Source organism: Gavialis gangeticus, unplaced genomic scaffold (assembly GCF_001723915.1).
Source record: "Gavialis gangeticus isolate Ggan-Ray unplaced genomic scaffold, GavGan_comp1, whole genome shotgun sequence".
NCBI classification, from domain to species: Eukaryota; Metazoa; Chordata; order Crocodylia; family Gavialidae; genus Gavialis; species Gavialis gangeticus.
The window spans coordinates 10,385,814-10,406,219 of NW_017729029.1; the positions used below are offsets into that span (position 1 = coordinate 10,385,814).

Consider the following 20,406-nt stretch of genomic DNA (forward strand, 5'->3'; position numbering starts at 1 on the left):
CTAAAGCTCAGGCATGGAAGAATGGTTGTACTGCCCTGTGACCTACTTGACCACCCCCCCCAAAGTGTTTCCCTGGGAGCTCACAGAAGGCAACAGGGAGGCATCGCCTCACCTCTGCGCCTTACCCCATTCGCCTTTCACTGCTGCAGACCTGGAAGCACTTCGCAAGGTGCTCTGTAGAGGGGTTTCAGCCTAAGTCCATAAGCAAACACTCCTTGGGGAACCCCTTAGCCCACCCAGGAGACAGGGTGGCTACCCAGGGGCAGCAGAAGAAAAGAGAAAAGAGGCACTGGGACTTACAGAGAAATTAATTTCATTAACCTTAACCATCAGTATGATACAAAATTTGTTTTATTAATAATTGAATAAAACTTACAAAACTGATATAATCACTTGAACACATTATTTACAGTACACACACTGGTTATCCAACCCCCCGACCAAATGTATCACAAATTTGTAACTGCAAAATATTTGATCTAGGTTTAAGACCTTCCCTCTCTCTCAGCCCAAGTTAACTGCTTCTGGAATCTCTCTCAAACCTGGTCAAAATACTTAGGTTCTAAATGAGTTTCCTCCTCCTTAACTTCCATTGGCCCTCTATGAAATCCAGGTGTTTAGAGGTCAGTTACAACAACACTTAACTAAACAGATGCATCCGACCCCCCCCTCCCCCCCTGAACATTCTACGGCAATGGATGCAGGTCCAAACACGTATTGGGTAGATCACCTTTCCCCTAACACCTTAAGGAGACAGAAGTGTTTCACTAACAGCCACCTGAGTGAAACAGGAGAATCGCGCAAGGAACGACTGATGAGTAGGGGCAAAAAAACTGCTCCTTCCTAGAGGAAAATTCTGCCAAATAAAGGAAAGATAAATATATAATCTGTATTCAAGGATGTTATTTCCACCAATATTTTGAACCCTGTTCTTCGAATGCAACTAGCTCAGACCTTAAAGACTTCGTAGCACCTTACAAGCTGGGACACAAACAACAACAAAAAACCCAACAATTCATTGAATCCGTGCTGCAACCCTTCCAAATTAGAAACTAAATTGTAGCCAACTAGACCGGTCTGCTTTTTCTAATGCTACAAACTCCTGTCACATTGAAAGCACACAGCTCAGATACATTTAAGAATCTAGCAGCCTGGTCTTTGAAGCAAAGTCAGCACTTAGCTTCCGCATGACCTCTGCATGGCTCAAAGCATGCTGCTTTTTCTTGGTAGAGCCATAGTTCTCTTTCACGTACTTTGCAAATGGAGTTAACTGTGTTCTCACAGGAGTACCATCCTTCCTGCTTGACTGACACAAGACTAGCTGCCCCCGACAGTGTGCACACACAAAACGCTCTGTGTCCAGCGACTTGGAGTGACGCCCGATCCTAAAATAGAAGAAAGAAAACGTAAAGTGATTATATAATGGCATTTTGCCAGGGGTGTCAAACCTAGCACCCACAGGCCTGATCCATCTAACAGAACGGCTCAGTTGGGCCTACTAGCCTACAGGTGGGCCACCAGAAGTTGGGGGTGTAGCCTGCCGTAGACTCTGGGGCCCTTAAGCCCAGGGGAGGGGCGGGGACATGACAATCAGTGACAGGAGACCAAATGAGGATTGACACAGCTTTGGATGCCCTTGGGCTGTTTCAGCTGTGGCTGCTGCTGTGGCCTTATGTCCTTGGCTGCCAGCCCCACCACTGCCCCATGCTGGGGCTGCCACCACAGCCACCGTGTTCTGACACATGTTGCTTCAGTTCTGGCACAGGGCCCAAAGCAGGAGCCAGAGCACAGTTGTTTGTCCTGTGCCAAAGCTGGAGCTGCCAGCTGGATCCAGCTCACAAGGAGCCTGTGGTCTAGTTCCAGCCTGAGGCACAAGAAGAGACCCACACCCTGATATCAGGCAATAGTGGTAGGAGAGTTCCCCAAGCTTCACACCAGCAGTATAAGTTAGTCTTCTAATACGTTCTGCTACAGTTAAGAACAGCAGTCTCTATTTGTGTGCAGGTTAAGTGTTCTAAGCATGTGTCTGTAAATATGTTCAGGGCCACTCTAAGGGTTGCATTCAGTTAACTACACAAGCTGAATGCCTAGCTGCTCTGCCCCATGAGAACTGTTGGGGCATCCCCTGGGCTCCTGCCGGGCTGCCACGCAGCAAATCGCTGTGGCTGCAGCAGCAGCTGCAGTCTCCAGGCATCCCCCATCCTTCAGCTTGTGTTCTGTGCCCACCCAGGGGATGGTGCAGTGTGGCGCAGCATAAAGGGTATACAGGCCCTCAGCCTCACCTCACAAGTCACAGCCCCCTCGCTATTTTCGTTGCCCTCTGCTGGACTCTCTCCAATTTGTCCCCATTCTTTTCTGTTGACACAGGACTCCAGATGTGTCCTCAGCAGTGCAGAACAGAGGGGAAGAATCATCTCCCTCAATCTGCTGCCAACGTTCCTACCAATGCACATTGGCACTGATAAAAGTAAAATGGACACTATCCGCAATAGTCTTTTTTTGGCTGATGCGGTCAGTCATGTCACCATAAATGCCACGTGCGCGCACGCGCACAGCCGCAGCGCGCACACAGCCGGGACTGCAGCTGGGCAGCCATTGGTATCGGCCCAAAAATTCTTTATCGGTGCACCCCTATGCTATGCCGTTAGCCTTCTTTGCAACAAGGGCACATTCTTGGCTCATATTCAGCTTAACAATTCACTGTAAACCTCCCCCCCCCCCCCCCAGGTTTTTTCCTCTCTTTAAATCACAAAAACTACTGTCGTGTACTAAAAAGGGTCATATGGGTTCTCTCTGACAAGCTAACAGGTTAGCAACTACAACAACAATAAAATCTCAATGTATAACCATTATCCCCATCTACTACCTAAGCACACAGGAAACAGAGTGCCACTTACAAGTTATATACAAGCTCTTCACATAGCTACAGTAGTCTCTCACCAGCAAGTCTACACAACCTTGTAAGTGATCAGTAACTCCTTCAGTAACACTGCTCTGTTAGAGTTGGAAATTCAAGTGATACCCTTTGCCTCGCCTCACGGCAACATAAAAAACGTCAGTTTGTATCCAACTACCACAATACCTTCCTAATATTACTTTGTCTGCGGGAGGTGGGTCCTGGAGAAGATATCAAAATGGAAAGTCTGAATGCCCAAAGGAAAAACGTCTGCTCCCATGGAGAACAGCACTGCACAAAATTAACTTAACTATTTTGAAACTGGCCAAGTGTAGCATTTTTAGACAGAGCTGCAAAATTTTAAATCTATAAATAGTGGCCAAGAGGGACTCATCTCCAGCAAGTTTGGTCCCATTTGGTTGCTATTCTAGATTGTACGCAGAAATCAGCAGGCAATATTTTGATTAACATAGACTAAAGAAGTCAGGCCATGGAACTGAAATGGTCCCTTCTGGGAGTTACCCTACAAATCTTCAAAAACTCATTGTGGTCCAGATTGCTCCCCTTAAATAACTGGTCTTACCTCCCCCCAACATTTTGTTCTCAAAGAAGCCATTAAGTAATTATGATGCTAATAAAAACAACAATGATGGCGATAAATAATAAACAGCAGGGAAATTGAAGTCTTGTAAGGAAACCGGAAGAGAGATTGGCAGGGGATCAGTGCGAGGCTCTTTATGGTTTTAGGACAAAGCAGGTGAAGTAATACAGACAAATTCAGTCCATTCCAGTGCCAGCTGCAAATAATTTTAAAAGATCTAGTTTTAAAATAGACAGTTAGTTAGCTGTTGGATTGGGGAGGTAAAGAAAGTTAATAGATGATCCCAGGCAAATGGGAGCAAACAATGACTACTCACGTGGCTTTGCACACAGAACACTCATAAGTGAATTTGTATTTAATCTCATAGCTGTGGCATCGTGTCACCATTGGCAGCTCTGGATGAATTACAGTTGATTTCTTAGCATACAATCTCCAAATCGGTCCATGTCCATCTCGAATTCCATTGATAATCCAGGTGGCTGCATGACAAACCTCATGGATCAGTGTGTCTCGAAGCCGGTCTTGGGGAAAGAGAAGAGGGGGGAAAAAAATAAGTTGCTTGCCATCCCTAGTGGATGACACCACTGTCACCAATGCCAGATAAAGTCTTCACTCTGATAAAAATTGCGCAGACTGCTTAATGGAAGATTTTCCACACACTATTCTCTCCAAGTCAGAGGCCACGTCATCCCCTGCTGTCCTTAGTGTCTCTGGGGTGATAAGAGGGTGACTTCTTAGAATCATACGGCTGGAAGGAACAAGGGTCGTCTTGCCTGACCCCTGCACAGATGTTGGACAAACCTAAGAACAAAAGTGCCGTGCTGAGTCGGACCAATGGCCCATCTAGCCCAGGATCCAGAAGTGGATGGTAGAGAGAGAGAGAACCATGAACCTAACGGATCTAGAATGTTCCATTCCCTGTTCAATACTCTCCCTGACATCCACCATTATTGGTTTAGAGATGCCAGAGGAAACATCTACAACCATTCTGTTCAACAGCTATTAACAGACCTATGATCCAGGAATGTCTTGTCCCTCTTTGAATTTGACTGTAGCGTCTGTCTCTACCACCTCCTGTGGCAATGAATTCCACAAGTTAACTATGTGTTGTTTGAAAAAGTACTTTATCATGTTAGCTTTAAACCTGTCACCCACTCATGTCAGCAGATGCCCCTTAATATTGTGGGACTTGGTGAATAACAGTTCCCTATCCACTTGGTCCACATGGTTCATGATTGTATAGACCACTATCATTTCCCCCTCAGCCTTCTCCTTTCCAAACTGAAGAGTCCTGGCTTATTTACCCTTCCCTGGTATGGCCATTGCTCCGTGACCCAATCATTCTGGCAGACCTTCTCGGTACCTTTTCTAATTTTACTACATCCTTTTGGAGATGTGGGGTCCAGAACTGTACACAGTAGCCAACACATAGGTGCATTTATAGATTTGCGTAGTGGCACGATGATGTTCTCCAATTTGTCTTCTGTTCCCTTCTTAACAATGCTCTCAACAGGTTTGTTGTTTTTTTTTTTCCGGGTTGGGGGGGGGGTGCGGTTGGTGGTTTTTTTTTGTTTTTGTTTTTTAAGGTACTACTATATAAATCGAGCCGACACTTTTAGAGAGCCATCTGTATAATGATTTCAAGGTCTCTTTCCTGAGCTGTAACAGCCACCAGACATGCTGTTCCTATACCATCCCACCCAGGTGCCCGTTCAGCCTCTTCTTGAAAAACTATACAACTTCTCTAGACAACTTACTCCACTGTCCTCCTGTTTTTAATGTTAGGAAGTTTTCTAAAACAATGTTGTTGTGTAGATTAAGAACTTGTTAGAAATTGTATGTTTTTCTGCATCTTTCTTCCAACAGGTATCAGGAAAGTTAAATGCCCCATTGTTACTAATTTACATATTTACAGATATTCTGTTTGAAGCATGCCTTATTCAGTCCTGCCTGATTTGGTGGTCTGTAGTCAACCCAGGTTACTTTTCTTTACCCTCTATTCTTCGCCCAAATGCACTCACAACTGCTCTCTTGCTCACTTCCCCTAGGACATCAGAGCAAGCACATGCATTCTGGACAAAACAGTGAAATGTCTCCTCTTTTTAACCCCTCAAACCAGTCCCTCTAAATCAGACTATACCCCCTCAAGTACTGACATTCTAACCATGTGAGTTCTCCACGACACCTACTCCATGTAAAATAACTTCCAGTTCATTCTGCTCAATCCTCTTGCTTTTATTGGAATATAGGAATCAAAGCTACCTTGCAGATTTTCCTGAGGTTTTTTTCTCCCTCTCATCTTAACCCCATTAGTTTTCCCTCTTTTTTCAACAGCTAAGCCTCTTTGCCCAGCCTTAATCCTTAGATCCTAATTGCACTTCAGTCATTATTTTTGTCATCATTCCCCACAAACCTAGTTTAAAGCCTTCCTCAGCAAATATCCTCAATGATGTAGAGATACCTTCCCTGCACAGCTTTCTTTTTCCCAGACCATCATCCCAGGTCCCTGATTGTGACCTCTTCATTTTAAAGCCATAGTTATTCAATGCAGACACCGCGAGCACCTACACACATGCCCAACACGTTCTAATTAGTATGCGTCAGAGCAGACTTGATGGAGTTGGCTGGAGCATGCCAATTAGCATGCTCCAGCAGCCTCAGCATAACATCTATTCAATGTCCCATGCTTCAAAATGGCGGCAGAGGCACTTTAACTGAAGGTCACTGAACAAGCTTTAGTTAGTGTTCCCGCCGTCACTTTGAACTGCGGCAAGCTGAACACGCACAACGCTGTGGGTGCTTTAATTAGAGTGCCTCCCGAGGGCCGCTCTGATTAAAGCGCTCCCCCCCATGAAGCACGTGTAAAGATGCCCTGGGTACACCTGCCTGATGACAGTTGTGTTGCTACTGATTTAAGATGATTTTCAGTTGATCTTTGCCCTACCCAAGCTTTTATGCTGTAGTACAGCATGATTGTTTTAATGATCTATCAATAAAGTTCATTCATTCAGAGGTAACTGAAGCATTTTAGACAGTCAACTGAGAACAATTAATATGGTATTGAGAGTAGGGCTTTTTCCCTAATCAGCCTCAATTGTGACTCCACATTTTCTGAAAAAAGTGTATTCAGCTGTAGTGAACAAACTCAGATCTCAAGGAGCACCTGCAGTAAAACACAGCCATTAAAACTCTTAGAAATGCACTTTGAATCATGATGCCCATAAAATCATTATTATCGTTAATAAATAAATCAATAAATAAATAAATAAAGACCAGGCCCTCATATAATGCTTTTCGTAAACAGATTTCGACATGCTTTGCAATATTTAACGTACTTGCAATCCTCACAATAAGACAATGCTGTTGTTCCCATCTTATGAATGGTGAACTAAAAAAAAGACCGACTTATTTAAGTTCTAACAAACTTTGTGCCAGGACAAGAAATAAAACCCATGTCTCTGCATCCTAGCCTAGAACCCGCCCAGTAAAGCAATTAAGTTCAATATCCTTCTGTCCTTCCTTACCTGCAGAGTCACAAACTTTTTCAGAGAGCTCTATCCGAGCATAGCGCTGGAACTCAGGACCTTTTGTTTGCCCAGTTACACAGTACCCTGCTGTCTTCCGCATCTTTTTATTCCAGATGATTTCCATTTTCTCTGGTAACTGAGAGAAAAATAATGAAATGGTGCATATCATCTGCACTCTCCCAACAAACATCTCTTCCTCAGGCTTTTCCCTGGTGTGCGCTATCACAGCCGTAAGCAAGAGGTGTTTATCCACGCACATTAGGACTGAGATCTGGGGGGAGGCAAGATTTAAGAAACTCCTTTTGCCTTCCCCACCTCTTTGTAGGTTGGAAGACTTTGCTCTCTCTTGAGATAGACCGCATGAAGCAGCTGCTTGAAAGCAGTTTTAAGCAAAAACAAAATAGCAGTGAAACAAAGTCAGCCATATAGCTCAACTGAAGAGAAAAAGTAGTAAGAGTTAACATCTCTAAAACTAGCCATTCCCCCGGGCCATGTTGACAATCTCTTCTCCAAGTGCTCAGAGGAGACTCTCCCCGTCACTTAATCAGGCTGTCAAATCCCTGATGAGGGCAGCATCCCATATTTTCTAAATGTTCAACAGAGGCTAAAGCCTTTCCTAGGAGACTGAATAGGGAGATGACAGCAGCTGGTTAATGGTGCTTACAAGATTTTTCACAGGCTTAACTATCAAGTTTAAGTGCAACCTTCATAACCTACACTCTCCAATTTATCGAGGCTTCTTTTTAAACCTTAAAAAAAACAAAACAGTTCTCTCAACATGAAGACTAACAAACTGATCAAGTTCCTCAATCTGACCTTGTCTTGTTCCAAAACACCCGAGAAGGACCTTCCTTTCAGACTCTAGTACTGCTGCACGCAGCTCTTGAGATTACAAGTTCCAAAACTCAGAGCCAGGCTACCCCTTGCTATTGGTCTACAGAGGAACTGGCTGATCAGGTTGGTTCCAGCTTTTTTTAAGCAGGCAGCTTAAAACTGATCTCATCAGGGCATACTACCACAAAGAGCAAGAGATCACATTCCAATGCCACAAAGATGATGGCAATCCAAAAAACTGGACATACAGGAATCAAAAGGTTCCTCAGGCACAAAAGCCTCCCAAAAGTAGCCTAAATATATTTCCATCCCAACTGCTTTTCTAAGCAAGCAAGGAACTCATTCAATTTCACAAGTATGTGATGTGATCACAAGTTAGTCTTGCAGTAAAAATGCAACAAATGCGGTAACAAAGTTGATACTTTTTTTTTAAAATTTATACCAAATAATACCACTAAACAGTTATCTATCACTTTGCAGGTCCAAAACACAGTTTTAACTACACATTAAGAAATATGCAGTTGCCCTGTGAGACAACTGGATATTACTGCCATTTTATGACTGGGGAAAGCTGGAGGCTCAGAACAATGCAATTTGCCCACTGTCACCACTCAAGTCAGTGCCAACCTGTGACTAGAATTTAGGTCTTCCCAACTGTGATCATTCCTCCAGGCCTCAGTGCTTTAAAGCCAAGTTACTTTCATTCACGTAAGCAAGCAAACTAGTATTAGCAGGTGTATACATTGGGTGCATGTTTTTCTGGTTTTTTTTTTTTGAGTCCCAAAAGCATACTAATGCAGGGATGAGATTTTGGGGGCCAATACCAAGACCCAGTATTTAAGGAGGCACGTTAAGTCCGGTGAGATGGAAGGAGAGGGGAGAGGGAAGGCGTGCCGGCGGGAGGGGCGCCAAATCAATGACTCCCACTGTGAGGGAGGGGGCAGGGGGGCAGAGCCGTGGGAAGAGGTGGTTCCCACCACTGCTTGCACCCTGGGAAGGCACAGGGGGGCATGCTTCCCCCCCCACCCCGATCTGCGTGGGGAAGGGTGGGGTGGGCTGCAGCCAGGCTCTTCTCGGCAGGGGCTGGGCTCAGAGCTGGTGCCAGCAGTGCTGGGAGGATGCTACATCCACTCCAAATTTTGCCGCCACTCTGCTCTAAACTAAACAAATGATGGTGGAGGCCAGGCAGGGTGATGAACAGGGGATAGATCATTCTACACATACCCAGTTTAGTGGTCTCCCTCTAAAGCATCCAGTCCTGCCACTGTCCAAGGCAGGATGCTGGACTAGATGGACCATTGGTGTGACCCAGTATGCCACTTCTTGTGTTCTGAAAGATACTTTCAAGACTTAAGTATAATCTGAGCTGGACAAATTAGAAAAATCTCTGCACTACAGCTATAGAAAATTGCTTTACAAAACAATCCATCTTTTGACCTCATTCAAACATAAGACACTTGCTAGAAAACCGAATTTCAGCTGAGTTTGAGATAAGGCGCTAGAAGAAGAGAGTCATCATTTCACACAGAAAATTATAAGTAGCATAGAATCCATGGGTTTTATTTGTTCTGTAATTGAAATGTGTGTATATGACTACCTTTTGCTCAAAGATGGTGCTGTTATAAAGGCTGTAGAGTTTCTCTGTCAACACCTCCTTTTTTTTCCTGAAATCCTTCACATATTGAGATGTTGGTTTTGAGAGATCTTGTAAGAAACAGCCAGGCACTGGACAAAGATTTGATCTGCAAGAAAAATAGTAGCAAAAAAGTTAACCCATCACATCAGTTTTCTAGAAAGGAATGGTTACTTACCTTATACAATACGGCAGGGACCCCTCATCTTAGATTCAAATACAAACGGAGGGAGTGGAGCAGGTTGCTGCTGCAGTTCCAACTCTGGCCCCAACCTGGAGATGGGGTTTGGAGTCAGAGATTCCATGGGGAGCGGGTCAACGGACCTGATCCAGCCTGAGGTCTAGCCCCACACCACTGGAGCACACTGTGCCCTATGGGGTCTGATCAGACCCTGGGGCAGCACCAAGGGCTGGATGGCAGGGTTCTACACGCTGTATGTTTGATACCCCTGCTTTAAAGGATAGAAAGCAAACACTGCTTATTCAGTCTTGTTGCCCAAGGCAGAGAGGGACCTGAAATACGACAAATGCTCTTGCATGCAAGCTTCTTTGGGTACATGTAATATCTTTCATTAGACCAACTGAGTAGTTGGAACACACTTCTTTGCAAGCTTTTGGGCACAAGCACCCTTCTTCAGGCATAGGGAAAGTCTAAACCAAAAACCCTGCAAATGCTCTGGGCCTTCATGAGGATGGGTCGGGGGTGGCATGAGGACAGACTATGTGATATGGCTCAGTCACCACTGTTTGGAAGATTCTGATCTCAAGTACACATACTCCTGATGCAAAGCCCCAAAGTCTCATCCATGGAAGAGCAGCATGTTTTGAGCGTGTCAGCGTGACACCCCTCATAGCAACATGTACTCATATCCCTACATTAGTTCAAAAGGTTGTGCACATGCCCAATGTTGTCATAAACTGTAATGCCACAAGTACATAGTGCGTGTGCCTACATGCGCCCATTAATGCACAGCAATAAGCTGGTGGGCACACGGCTGCATGCGTGCCAGGAATCACAGCATATCGAGCCAGGCCAGAGCAGCCCAATGCAGGGTTACCCTCGTGCTCCAGTCAGCCCTCTAGTATCTACATGTGCACTGCTGCAGTTTTTTACTCTGAGCCAGGATAGCATTTGTGTTTACAAGTACTATCCTGCTGCAGAGTATACTAGTTTAACTCCAGCCTAGTAGGGGTGCCTCAGTGTCTACAGCGCGTCTAATTAGTCTATTGCACAATAAACATCCCACATGGACGTGACCAGTATTTATGAATGTAAACTGTTTGAAACTCATGGAACTATATAAGCTGTTTTTAAGAGCAACTTTAAAATTGCAAAATAAGTCCATTCCTTTTAGTCGGAAACAAGTTCCACCTTATAGACATCAAAGATTTCAGAGCCTTAAGCTAGAGTACAGGGGGAAAAAAAAAGCTTTTTAAAACAGTAGTGCAAGCATTAAGGGAGCACAATTTTTTTATCTGTTTCTTTTAAGCATGATAAACAGGAAGTACTGGTGAGAACATAATAGCTGTACTTTGCCTCAGAATTGAATTCAAGCTGCTTTTTTCTTTTGTTTTTGTTCTCTGAAAACGCGACAAGAACAAAGAAAGGCTTACCTTTTCTCGGATAGGGATGGAAGCACGTAATTAAGTGACGGGATCTCAGGAAGTCTCATAAAAGGCATTAAACTGGAAGAAGCATCTTTCAGCAAAGATTCTGAGTTTTGTCTCTGGATTCTCTCCCTCTGAACAGCCTGCTGTATGCTTTCACAGGGAGACCTGAAGTTTTCCAGTTCTACAAGCATAAACAAAAAGATTACAAACCTAAATGAACCAAATATTAGGCATTTCTACCAAAGAGTAAGGAATTAAGAGACTGACTACAAAGCAGCAGAACACTACATAATCCAAAGGTTAAATATGATGGGCCAAATACAATGTATTCAAAAAAGAAAATGGTTAAGTGTATAATTTGTTTCAGAGACAGGTCTGAAAGGACTTTAGGTGTGATTTACATATAACAACCCTTTATGAAGAAGAGTATAAGGAAGTCCTGCTGCCCATTTGCACAATACTTGTTAAGTTAAGAGGATTAAGACAATAAAGAATGGCTTTCTCCTACCTTTGATACCTGGTTGACAGACCGTGGTTTTGTTCGTGGGTGAGCTTGGAGTCAGAGGTGTGCTTCGCTTTTTTATCCGCTCTATTAAGGATTCAAATTCATCTTCTGAGCTGTCTGATTCTACTGTCGCATTTTGTTGCAATGCTAAGGTTTGTATTTTGTCCTCTGGATCCTCCCCTTCACAACCTTGCTGCTTCTCATCCAGAGATGGACTCAGATTATATTTAGAAAAAGCAAGATCTTTTTGTATGCCAGGAGGTTGTTTTGTGCGCCTCAGTTTCTTCTTCAACCCCTTCTCTCCGCTCTGTTGGTGGTGGTTCCGCCACGTACTTTTTATAAAAACAGAATCTTCAGTGTCACTGTCACTGAAAAACTCCAAACGCAGCTGTTCCCTATAGCAAGCATTTTCCTTTCCTCTAGCCACTGGTTTCTCTCCAGCCCAAACATCTTTCAGCGCTGCAATTTAAAAGATAAATATAAACAACCCACTAATTTAACTACAAAGACATCAGCTTTTGTTTTAATATCAATCTGCCAGATGCTTTGGAACATGAGACCCCTACACAGAGAAATATCGTAAGATTTCCATGCGTGTTTACACTTAAGTCCACGTTATCTAGAAACAATGCAACTGAGAAATAGCCAAAGGACACACATCCATGGACCCTAGAGGGGCATGATGAGTCTGAGAGAATTTGCAAGAGTCTAGCAAACACCATCACAGTTGCGCTCTTGATAAAAGTTTCTGCAGCTATGTATGTTTGACTTTGTTTTAACATAATATTAATGTCAGTTCTATTCCTTAAATAAGCTATTTGAATAGGCAGTGCAGGGAATGGGAGAAGGGCTGCCTTTGGCAGCCAGGTTTCCTTTTAATTAAAAGCAAACAGAATTGAAGAGAGTTGAGAGATAGACAGCCCATTTTTTTAACTGGCATAATTGGAAGGGAGGGAGAAAAACAGCAACACCAGATGTAGGAACAGGAAGCAGAGGAAGGAGAGAGAAGTAATCCAACAGAAAGGAAGAGAAGTTGACACATCATATCACTGTATATTACCTTTAAAGCAGGGGTGTCAAACTCATTTGGTCCCACTGGCTGGATGAGTAGTATAGGGATGCTCCTTGGGTTGGATCAGGCCCACAGACCACACTCCCCACCCCGCCATGCTGATTCCAGTGCCAGCGGCACCCTGGCCCACAACCGGCCCACCCCCAGGTCCGGAACTGCATGTCACCTGCTCCAGTCAGCCTGGGACCTGTGCTGTACCATCTGTGGGCACTGGATACAGTCCAGTCCTGGACTGGCTAGCATGAGTGCTGCATGCAGCACGTTCCAGACTGGCCTGGCCAGGAGCCGTGAGTCCCAGAGCAGTCGTTAGGTGTGGTGCAGTCCCAGGGCCACCAGGGCAGATGTCCTGTGTAATGCAGACCTTGGACCAGCTGGACCAGGCACTACAGGCAGCACGTGCGCCAGATCCTGCACAGAGGGCCAGGCCAGCAGCATGTAGACTGGCTCAGACCCAGGGGCAGCACCTGATTATGGAGCCAGATCCAGCCTGTGAACTCTTTGACACCCCTGCCATAAAGAGAAACCAGACATTTTCAAATTTACTTCCATCTCTTTAAGAAGCATTATGAGCTTGGAACAATAAGCATTTGTTCTTTCTACCCAGCCCAAATAGTCATCCCCTCTGTGGATGGAGTGTTATTTGCCCTTCTTATTTGTACCTCCTTTTCTTCTAAAATCTGAGAAAAAGTCCTCCCTGGAGTCAACAATGAAGTCTCTCAAACTGTAAAAATAAAATGAGACAAAGGAAGCTATAAGCAGAAACAGGATGATCGCCACTATTCTTGTCCTAGTGTAGGTAAAACTTCCCAGTTATCTATTGCAATGCTTGTCATCATGGGTACCTCCAAAATTTTTCAGGGTTATATTTGCATATTTTAAAGTGTAAGAAAATCATCAAGTTAGGTCTAATGAGATACTCATCCCCATCTCATCAATGAAGGAGGAGACGAGGTAGAGAGAAGTGACTGAACTAATATATCTCCATGAATGAGCTCATGGTATGAGTGCTCTCAAAGCTCCTAAACACAATACTGCCCTATGTACAGAAGAGAGGCTCCAATTCAGTTTTCCACATTCAAAATAAAATTTAAAAACCCCAACACTGCGAACTTATACATGGCAACCAAAATGTCCCCATTAATAATTTTTCCCCCCTTAAATTATATACTTTTCTACATGACTAACATCTACCTGTCATTTTGCTTCTTTGGGACTTGATGTGCCAGGGATTTTGGAGTCTTCATTCTAGATAAAACTAAATCAGAATATTGCAATTAAATCAGAGAACTTAACTTTCTAAAAGAATCCTATTCTGTGCAGGGAGTACATACAAGGACTTAACTGATGTTACTTTTAAATTATAAATAGCATACAGGATCCTTAAAACATACATTTTATTTTATGTCTTAATTCAAAACAGTAGCCGTTCGGAGCAGAAAATGTTCGACTCCTCTCTCCATTATCTTTCAACGCCTGTTCTGTCATAAAACCTGAAAAACAACTGCTCAGATATCACAACTGACTACTTGGAGAAGTTGTCCCCATGCACATTAGACTATGGGTACACATGCCTGGTACATCCATGCTAAGGGGCTTTTTGCCTAGCAATACACATACAACACAAATGCACCCTACTCCTTTTGTTTTGCATGGAGGGCATTAAAGGGTGATAAATGCTACCTGCCATCAGTTTGTTCTTAATCACAGAATTGCAAGAATCATAGGACTCTTAGGAAGAGGGTATGGAGGGTAGGATGCAGCACAAGTTTGTAGTAGGGAAGTACCTTTGAGATTTTTCAGAGACCACTTGGGGCTGCAACAGCTCCAAGCGATACAGAGCAGCAGGGAACACAATTCTTGGAAGAACCCTCAACTTGGAACTCCCATTGAAGGTTCACCTTATTTTAGGTCTCACTGGAAGACATCCTTGGAGCAGGGAGCTCTTAGACTAACCGGGGCATTCAGGGAGGTCTTGCATTCCAGGCTGTGCAGATTTAAGAAGGTAAACCTGGAGCCTCACCTCCCAGTCTTTTGGGATCAAGGAGTTGAATGATTTGCTAATTGAACACTTCCCTAAAACACAGAATACACCCAGGCAAAGAAGGCATTTGCAGCACCTGTTCTGGGGGATGGTCTTGTTAGAAGAAGGACAATACTTAAAGCCTGGCAGTTCAAAAAAAGCCATCTTCAATAAAACATGGCTTTTTCCAAGAGAAAGTTTGCTGACCTAGCAGATTTCCCAACCCATACAAGACGGCCAATAGGCAATAGTGCCAGAAAACAAACCACTAGCTATAAAGAATTAAAAAGCAGATTGAGGCAGAAATAGTAAGTCTTAAGGACAACAAAAAATACTCCCTCATACCAAAATGCAGTTGAGTGGAACTTCAAGGCAGGAAGCATATACCATACTTTGACACCCGTTGTATAGACTACAGGGATGATGCATATTCACATAGGTACTCCTAAGCACAAAGTCTCTCAACTCAGTGCCTAAGATGCATGTGCATCTTCAGTATGATTTGGGGAGAAGAGAAGGGGTGTTCTTGTTGCAAAGCCTAACTTACTGCATTTAAAGAAAAAAAAAAATTCCAAAAGTTTAGAAAATACATTTCCATGGCTAGGAACAATATACCTTCCTTCACTTGTTCATACAGCCAGCAAGAATTTGACCCAGTCTATACTCACACATTTCAAATTCTTCATCATCACTAGAAGAAATGGTCAGACTACAACTGAAAAATAAAATATGAAAACAGGTGTCAGAAATGTGACAAATCCAACACAGATGAGGATCAGAACTCCCCAGAAGTTCTCACAATTCAAGACTGATGAATAAATTAAAAAACAAACAAACAAACAATGCTTTTGCTATACTCAGTCATTCTGGCCAGGTATTAATTTTCAAGTAGAAAGCAAATAGAAAGAAAGAAATAAGCAAGCAATAGAAAGACAATGCTTTATTACGGAAAATTTGGCGTCTTAAAGAAGGCTTTCATCTGATGGTAACTTAACATTGTAGTCTGCTGCTCACAGAAAATCTGCACCCGTTCTCTGATGGGGGAACAGTTTTCTCTTTGCCATCTGCACCTAAGGAAATGTCTCACTCTGGTTCCTTATCAGATAGCCCAGTGGTCTAGACACCTTTGACAAGTTAAAATAAAACTCAAATAGCTGTTAACGCATTTACAATCCCCACAAGAACTCATTTCTCTCATTAACAGCCTCCAGCAACCCCCTTGGTTCCTTCAAAGCCTATGTGTAAACTAGACGTACACTGATACATCAGTCTGATATTGGATCAGTACTAATGTAAGGAAAATGATCTATATTGGCCTTAATTGGCCAATAAATGTCCATGCTGGGCACGGGCACAGCGCAGCACGTAAGCACTGAAGAGACAGCCTGCAGCACGGAGAGCTGCCTCCAGCTGGAATGTATGGGGGAAAAAAGGGGGAAAGGGCGTGGTGTGGGAGGCAGATCTAGGCCCTGCTGTGCAGGAGGGATGGAGGCAGGGGCTGAAGCAAGTGCTGCCCAGGCGGGGTGGGCAGGGGACAAAGCCTCAGCTTGTCCGGGGATGCAGGATGGAGCAGGGCTTGTCTGGGGTTCATGGGGGAGGGGGAGATGGCTCCTGCTGCCAAGTGCAACTCGCCCACTGGCTCCTACCACTGCTGCTGTCACTTGTCTGGGACATGTGCTCCCAGATCTGCACCAGGCAGGCTGGGGCCAGGCCTGTTACCAGGAGAATCTGGGCCGGGCGCAGGGCAGGTGGCAGTGCCAGTAGGAGCAGGGGGCTACAGCGAATTTTGGGGTGGCTGCAGCCCCCTCCCAGCAGTGCTGCTCCACGCCCTACCCAGCCGAGGCTCTACCAGGAACAGGCCACGGATCTGCACAGGGCAGACTGGGGCCGGGGAAGTTCCCAACAGAGCCTGGGCCAGGTGGGGCATGGGGCAGCAGCCACCCCAATATTTGCTGTAACCCCATCATAGCTCTTCACTCCCAGCAGCACCACAGCCCACCCTGCACCCTGCCTGGGCAGCCCAGGCTTCGTGAGGAACAGCCCTGGCCCCAACCTGCCCCGCTCAGCACAGATCCAGGGGCACTGTGCCCTCCCGGACAAGCGACAGCAGCAGCGGTGGGAGCCGGTGGATGAGCCGTGGGAGGAAGCCGCATGTGGTGGTGGGAGCTACCTCCACCTCCCTCCACAACCCCCAGATAAGCCCTGCTCCATGCCACGCCCCCCCCAGAGGACTTGTGGCTTTGTCCCTGGCTGGCCCTCCCCCACGAGGCAGGGCTTGATATTGTTTGCTAAACTAACTCTTGATATCGGAAATCTTAAGGTTCAAAAACAATGCTGCTTTCATTTTAGTTTATTCAACTAGTCCATTCAAACCTCTCTTCCATTCCATAAATCAAAATGAACTGAGAGGTTGAAACCCATCAGCTCTAAAACCTTGAAGGACGATGCCAAGCAGTCATAATTTCAATCAATTATGGATAACATCTGTATTTAATACGTGAACTTTAAGAGCAAAATGGGGATGTAAATATTGTCTAAAAAATACCTGTTTAACCTCTTCTAATTATATTGGTTATATGGCCCAGTGACAGAGAAGCAAGAAGACAAGGGAAGCTGGGGCCAAGGGTGGTAGGCAGGATAGTAGCGAGCTCCACTGCCAGCCGAGACTGAAACCCGTGGCCACAGCAGGCTCTACGTGGCAAGTGTGTGGGAGTGAGCAGGCAGCAGCACCAATGCAGGGTGGTAGGGTCTGCTGTTGGGGGAGCAGCTCTGGCAGGGGCTGCCTGGGAGATGGCACAGATCTGGGCTGCAACATCACACAGCTGTTGCAGGAGGGAGGGAGGTAACTACCAGTTACCGGGGGGAGCACAGCCGGGCAAAATTGTGTGGTAGAGTTGACAAGACTCAAAACAGGAGCAAGCAGTGGCAGAGCTGCCATCAGGTGCTGCGGGGTTGCACAGAGCCAGGACTCCCACCGGGGTTTCCACGTACATTCCCCATTTGAATGCAGCCAGCAGCCGGGCCAGTACCACGCTGCTCTCGCTTGGCTGAAGGCTTGCCCAGTGCCGGGGCTCCTAGCACAGAGTACTCAGCCTGCAGGTGGATGCCTCAGGTGCAATTCTGCACAGCATGCCCATCCACCACACGCCCCTGGGCTGGGAGAGCTGCTGCTGCAGGTCCTTGCTAAGCAGCAGCTGCTGGAGCCCGGGACGTGGACGGGAGGGAGGCATTGCCCAGGGTTCCGGGCACTGGCAGGCTGGAGGCACCGCCTGGGTACAGTGCAGTTGTTCTGGTAGGCAGGAACCCCTGTGGGTGCTATGGGGGGGAATGCACCTGGCTCCATGCAGCCTGCCATTGCGTTCACTCCAATTTAGCCCCAGTGGCTCCGTTGCACAACTTTGCCCAGCCCCGCTCCCCCAGGTAACCACTAGTTATCTCTCTGTCATGACAGTCTGGATCCAAGCAGCCCAAGCTGGAGCCACTCTGGCAACAGCAAGCAGCACCAAGCTGGGAGGTAAATGGTAAAAAAAGAATATGATTACCATTTAAACTTTTATATTCTTTGTGCAAAAAAAGGCCATAAATATATGTGTCTTGTGAAATATCGCATCACATGGCATTGGTAAATTCTATATATAAAATGGCTTAGTCCATCTGTCTGTCCGCAAGGCTCTTGGGGGGCACGTCTCCAGCCAGTGCTGTGTCAAGAATGACAGGCAGGGTGTGGCTACAGTGGAGCAGGCCAGGTAGACGCAGGGGGAGGGGCAGGGGGCACAGGACCAGATGCGGAGTGGCAACAGCCAGCCATGCAAGCTACCCCCCTGCTCCCTGGGAGGTGGCACTCTGTCCCTACCCCACCATTCTTCAGTTTGTTAGTGTTAATAGATAAAAGGTATTCCCCCCTCAATTATCAAAAGGCCAACTTTAGTGCAAAGGTTATCAATTAATTGCAAAGCAACCTCCTTAACTAGTCACCAATCAACAAGATTAAGAAAAAACTCTCAGGGTCTGGGCTTATACCTGATCTACAACCAGCCCTCCTTCAACCTCCTTCACTCAGGTGACTTCTTTGATCAAGCCCTGCCACCCCCCTGGGTCAGCTGGATTCCCACCTGCCCGTGGCTCAACAGATTGCCTGTCCTCTTCAAGTGGTAGGCACATCAAGTGCCCTGCCACAGAACTATAATATAAGAAATTAGGCTTTTGAATTGGGTGCCATTCAATTCACCGACGTTATGGAGAGGGCTGAGAGTTCAAAAACATTGAGAACCACTGGTCTATACAAAAGCAAATCTGCAAACAAGCAGGAATATAGCGAACATGTTAACTACTTTGTCACATGTAGAGAGAAAATTTTAAAAACAGGTGAGAAAAGCTATTCAGGATTTTTCTTTTTTCTGTTAATCAAAGCCTTCTTACCTTTGACCCTTTTTGCTCTGGCATTCTGCAGACATTTTCTTTTTACCTGCAAACAAAAACAGCAAAGAACAGCCGAGAAACACAGATATTGGGACGCAACAAGCACTACTTCACAGCAGTCTGAGCTTACACAAAACAAGTAATAGATGAGTCCAAGAGTTATGACTCTGAAACTCATGCTAAGCTTGGGCCTACTCACAAAAGTTAAAATACAGAATACTGATGCTAATTGCATAATGCAAGAGGATGCAAGTTCATGGCTAGCCCAGCTAAGAAGGAATAACAAAGTCTCTCTTCCAGCCTTTCTTGCTATATTCAGGATGATTTCAGGCAGACTCTTAGTTGTCTGGTGTGTAACCAACTGAACTGTCTAGCCTTGATTAAGTAGTATGGTGAATATTTGTTTTGTGACTAACTCATGTTTATGTGCAGGAAGAGACATTCTCCATATGTAATAGATGTCTCCTCCTGATTTAGTGTGTTTTTACTAGCTGTTAATCAGTTTCTTGATATGTTCCAAACTTTCTTCAGGAACAAGAGGCAACTCAGTGGAATTAGAAATTTCTGATAACCAGTAATGAGCAGGTTTTTCCTGTCAATGACTGTTTGGGACTCTCTCCTGATTTATACAACTAAAAGAATGCTTTGAAAATGCTAAACTAAGGGTATAAAAAGGTAGTAAAACAGTGAACAGCACGCACGATTCAAGAGTAAGAAACCTCTTTAAGACCAGTTGCTTACACACCAGACGCACTCGAGAAGTCAGTCAGAAATCATCACCTTGTAGCTAATTACTGGGCTTTGATTGGGTTCGGGCTCACTTAACTTGATTTTAAATACCTGTAGTAAATAAAACCTTTTTGTCACTCATCAGACGAGGCGTTGCGTCAATCCCTGGGCTAGCCCAGAATCCTACATTTTTATTTGCTAACAAGAGCTCTTATAGAACTGAGAACAAAGTAGGCAGGGAATGAGTCTACAAAAGAAGAGAAAAATACTGATGAAAGATTGGCTGTGGAGTTCCCAACTTCCTAACAGAAAGCGTCCTTTGTCAAGCTGAGAACCAGAGGCCAACTCCAACAAGCAGCACTGAGGAAGCGCACGTGTTGGATTCAAGTGTTTTATGAAACTCCACAACAGATGTCTCCTAAGCAGACAACAGGTGCAGCGTTAGCCTTACCAGAGCAAGCCTGGAGACGCAATGAGAAGGGTACCTTAGCAATAGCAACCATAATGCACTTAAGTGTCCAAGTAACGACAGCATGACCCCTAGCATACCCCCATAAGC

At 45.1% G+C, this 20,406-nt stretch overlaps 1 protein-coding gene across 3 annotated transcripts; it reads right to left on the reverse strand.

The window, feature by feature from the left end:
- Positions 1-333: 333 nt before the first annotated feature.
- GCNA (germ cell nuclear acidic peptidase) lies at positions 334-19,426 on the reverse strand. 3 transcript variants are annotated; one of them, XM_019521232.1, is made up of 11 exons: positions 19,119-19,426; positions 15,368-15,414; positions 13,871-13,934; positions 13,339-13,400; positions 11,611-12,066; positions 11,106-11,283; positions 9,456-9,600; positions 7,022-7,160; positions 3,814-4,018; positions 641-1,385; positions 334-586 (listed from the first exon to the last, which is right to left on the reverse strand). In XM_019521232.1, exons 1-10 carry the CDS (start codon positions 19,151-19,153, stop codon positions 1,136-1,138), a joined length of 1,581 nt encoding a protein of 526 aa, XP_019376777.1. In that variant the 5' UTR covers positions 19,154-19,426; the 3' UTR covers positions 334-586; positions 641-1,135. The 3 variants fall into 3 exon arrangements, with proteins under 3 accessions (XP_019376777.1, XP_019376775.1, XP_019376776.1); XM_019521230.1 differs by having other exon boundaries at positions 13,333-13,400; XM_019521231.1 differs by lacking the exon at positions 334-586 and having other exon boundaries at positions 593-1,385; positions 13,333-13,400.
- Positions 19,427-20,406: the final 980 nt, after the last annotated feature.

Bases quoted from the DNA above. Each gene is read 5' to 3' on its own strand.
- GCNA (XM_019521230.1), bottom strand. From the start codon at position 19,153: ATGTCTGCAGAATGCCAGAGCAAAAAGGGTCAAAG. The intron at 11,284-11,610 runs GTAGGAGAAAGC...TTATGCTTGTAG, and splicing joins CTGTCAACCAGGTATCAAAG to AACTGGAAAACTTCAGGTCT. The intron at 9,601-11,105 runs GTAAGCCTTTCT...TTTTTCTTGCAG, and splicing joins CCATCCCTATCCGAGAAAAG to ATCAAATCTTTGTCCAGTGC.